Below are 4,276 nucleotides of genomic sequence, written 5' to 3'. Positions count from 1 at the left end.
TGAATTTCTCGATATTTGCAAAAGTAGTAAGTGGATTTCTGAAACAGCAAAACTCCATGGGTTACCTAAAAAGGAAAGTTTCCGTCTCTAAATCATTCATAAGGAGATACACTGCAAAAACACAAAATCAGTGTTTTGGTCTAGATTTGAGTAAATATCTTGTTTCACTTAAAAGTAACTTTTCAACAAGAAATAGGAGCAATAATTCCTTAATACTGATAAAACACTAGTTCAATTGGCAGATTATTTCATATATAATTATAACAAGATATATTTTGCAGTGTAATTAAAGAAATAACCTGCCAATGGAACTAGTATTGTCATCAGTATTAAGGAATTATTGCTCCTATTTCTTGTTGAAAAGTTACTTTTAAGTGAAACAAGATATTTACTAAAATCTAGACCAAAACACTTGGTAAGATTTTGTGTTTTTGCAGTGTATCTCCTTATGAATGATTTAGAGACGGAAACTTTCCTTTTTAGGTAACCCATGGAGTTTTGCTGTTTCAGAAATCCACTTACTACTTTTGCAAATATCGAGAAATTCACCATAAAACTGGAAGCCACGATCACTCCGCGGAGTGAGGGCGGAACCCGCCGCCACCAGGGGGCGCCACTGACACTTCTGTGTTCAGCTGTTGATGAAGACCATTGTTCTGTTGTGCAGATCCTTCAGAACCTGAGCATCATGCCATTGTCTCCCATTGTTTGCGGATGAAGCCGGTGGGAGGAGAAACACCAGAGAGACGCATCCAAACCCTCCGAAGGTTGGAAGGTTTTGTCACCAATTCGTGACCTTTTGCTCAACGAGACGACAGAAAAACGGCGCTTCTGTCTTCCGACTGACATATTTTGATTAGATTTATTTATTTCGAATATCCCAATGTGGAAAATGGTGCAACCTTGCAACAAAAAAAGAAAAAGAAAAGAAAAAAGAAAAAACAAGCGATCTGGGATGTAGAAACAGGTATCAGTGAAGACAGGATGAACATGAAGGACAATTCTCCTCACTCACAATATATCTATATTTACGCAAAAAACACAATAATGGCGCTTTCCCCCCTTATTTTATTCCCACAGAGAGCATTGATGTAATAAAAGGAATAGTCAAGTGACTCTCAGGCGCAAACCTCTCATTATCCCATGGGCTATAATATTCTTTACACAGAATGTATTCATAAGCAGTGAACCGCGCAGCTGCGAGACAATGTGGCCTCTAGTTATTATATTTTGCACTCTGATCACCGATCATTGGTTGTTTGTTCCCTCTGTGGCTCTCAGATACAAAAACTCTTGTGTTTAAATCACCCAGGTGGTTCAGTTCTGCGTCAATCTGCGATTTCTGTTCAGAAAACACACATTTCTGCTATTTAAATCAATTAAATCCACTCAAATTGCTCATTAAAACTGAAACTTTTAGGGATTTAGAGTCAGGTGCGCACAGGCCCAGCAGTATTTTATCCACCGGTAATTTTAAACAAAGCAGCCCTGATGATTAAATGTTCCTATTAGTTCAGAGATTCAGTAAATAAAAAGCAACAGGAAGCAGCAGAGCATCAAAGAATTTAGTTATGAGACGATATTTTAGCATTTTCCTCAAATGCGGAACAGATAAACCCGGAAATTAAGGCAGTTATTGTCTTAATAATAATAGACAGAACTACTTGACAAAATTAAATCAAAATTATTTAGAAAATGTTAAAATTGTCTGTTTGGAATGAAATTAAAATAAAATGCTTTGTGACGCAAATAATCAACATTTGCTTGTTTTTGTTGGCATATAACTGCGTTTTAAAACTTTCTCACAGATCAGATCTGGAAACAAATATTACATTAATAATTAATTTTCTTATTTTACTTTACTGTAGTTTCGTTAACGAAAAATAAGTGTTAAGTTTCAGCGGAAACGCGATGAAATAATGAAAATATAAACGGGAAAAATAAAGTCAGTATTCCTGTAACAGATAAAAAGCTGCAGCAGATTGACTGAAGCGTTAAAAATTCACAATTATTGTTATTGTTATTGTTATTATTACAGTTTTTATCTGCAACGTGGATCCAGTTTGAGCCTACAGTGTTTGCAAACATCCAAGCATCCATTCAGTTCTGATTACATATTGATAAAAACACTTATATAGTTTTTTGTTGTTTTTGTTTAATTATTAGTATCCAAAATGAGAAGAATTTAAATTTAATTTCCTGTTTTAGGCCACTGCAAGCAGAAAGGTTTATAGTCAACATCCTGCTACAAGTAAGAAGATAATTAAATCCTTCAATGTGACAAATGAGTGCACACACACACACACACACACACACACACACACACACACACACACACACACACACACACACACACACACACAGGCGCGCACACACGCCGGTGAAGTTGTGCTTTCCGTGCTCCAGACTGTCCTCTCTGCAGCCTTTTCTTTGGAGAGGAACCCGCGGTCGCTTCCCGGCACAAAGCAGCGACGGGGCCCCTTTTGTCCCGACTGGGACCCCAGACCCCATCATTAACCCTGATTACCGCTGACCAGTTTGACAACCTTATTGACTGCTGGAAAGACTTTTTCATCTACTCTCCCTGTCGCCTTTGCTCTCAATAGAAACGGAAATATTTAGCTTTTTTGTCCCAATGAGTTTGAAAGAGACGCAGAGGGGGAAAAAAAAGAAGAAGAATCCTTTTTTATTTTATTTTCCATCAATGTTGGAAAGGAATGGAAAAAAGGGGCTGCGAGATAAACAGTAAAAGCAAAAATATTAGAGATTCTCACTTTAAAACAGGACAGAAAATGCAAATGTGCGCATCAGTTCTGCGCACTTCAGCGGAGTGTTGCTGAAATAATGATTAGAGGCTGCAGAGCCAATTAAAAGATTCATTGCGGTCTGATTACGCTGACGTCTTGGGAAAATGGACACTTGCACGTTTTAAGGAGGCGCATTTTTGTTGTTTTCGTGCATGCGCAGAGCAGCGGGCCAGGTTTTGCAATCTGCTGCGTTGTTTGATCTCTGTGATCTCTCCCGCGGATCATCCGGGTTAGTGAGCCGGCCTCTCGGTGACCTCTCCCTGTCACCCTGCATTACGGGACGCAGAGCATGTTGGCCAATTAGACCTCGCTCTGAAACGTGTCAGTGAACGCAGCACCGTGGCGTTAAAATCCCCCTCATCCCTCAAAAAAAAAAAAAAAAAAATCTCTCAAACCAAAACAGCCCAAAGTATTCCTAATTTAAAATCGAAAGTCAACTAATTCTGCTCAAAAAAGAGGCTAAACTTACATCTTTCTTGGTCAACAGTTATTTTATTAAGTTATCTTTACCTTTTTATTTTGCTTTTTTTTTTGCTTTTTTTTTTACTGAAACACAATGTCACTAAAGCGCGCATGCTCAACAGGTTCACCTGTGTACAAGGTATGTATTAAAAACACCAAGCAAATGAATATGAAACTCGAAGAGACAATAGAGCAGATCGTTTTAAATAAGCAAATAAACATTATTTATAAAACTTTAAAGTAAAAATATCACAGTTCTTCTTTTCAACATGAAATACCCACAGAGAACAGCAGGTCAGGCCAGTTTGGATGGACACTCATCCCTCCTTTCATTCCTTCTTTCTTTCTTTCTTTCTTAATATATTTCTGTCCCTTTTTTAAAAATTTCATCTTCAAGAGCTATTAGTCCGTGAAATGTCCGGTTTCAGTTTCCACGCAAACAAAAGTATAGGCCTGAAATGGCACCCACGAATGGCGGGTCCCCTCATGTTTTGGCAGCCGTCAAATGTCAGTGTATTTGTGTGTGTGTTTGTGTGTGTGTGTGTGTGTCTGTGTGTTTTAACTCGACGCAGGCACTGTTACTTGTTTTATTAGATTGTCTTTTCCCCCTTTAATCGGTCAGTTCGCGCTGCTCAGATGTCACATTCACTGTCGCTGGAGGTGATGGAGATGGCCGAGGCGGCCGCCTTGCTGGACAGGCTGGCCTCCGGGCTGGAGGAGTTCCCTAAGCGGTCCACCGTGCCGTCCTCATCCGCCAAGGAGCGAACCGAGCCGCCGGAGAGAACCTGCTGCTGTAGCCTGGCAAGCAGAAAGAGAGACGGAGAGGCGTAAAACTGGCCGCCATGATGGAAGTCCATCCGATTATCCATGGAAAATTAAGATAAAAATATTTTAGAATATTTAAAAACTGATTTCATGAGATCTGTTTATTTTTCTTCCGTTATTTTTAGCTATTTTGATAAGTAAATCAACAATAACTGGGATATTTTAGCATGACTATCGCAAAA

General features: G+C 39.0%; 1 protein-coding gene across 1 annotated transcript in view; it reads right to left on the bottom strand.

Moving 5' to 3' along the window:
- Nucleotides 1–3,341: 3,341 nt before the first annotated feature.
- Nucleotides 3,342–4,276, bottom strand: part of six6a (SIX homeobox 6a) — a 2,501-nt gene continuing 1,566 nt past the window's right edge. The window contains exon 2 of the mRNA XM_007576197.2: nucleotides 3,342–4,067. Within this exon, the coding sequence (XP_007576259.1) occupies nucleotides 3,902–4,067 (166 nt within the window). The 3' untranslated portion in view covers nucleotides 3,342–3,901. The remainder of the gene's footprint in view (nucleotides 4,068–4,276) is intronic.

Source organism: Poecilia formosa, unplaced genomic scaffold, assembly GCF_000485575.1.
Source record: "Poecilia formosa unplaced genomic scaffold, Poecilia_formosa-5.1.2 Scaffold400, whole genome shotgun sequence".
Taxonomy (NCBI): domain Eukaryota; kingdom Metazoa; phylum Chordata; class Actinopteri; order Cyprinodontiformes; family Poeciliidae; genus Poecilia; species Poecilia formosa.
Note: the sequence above shows the minus strand (reverse complement) of the source record. Positions and strands in the feature narration are given on the sequence as shown.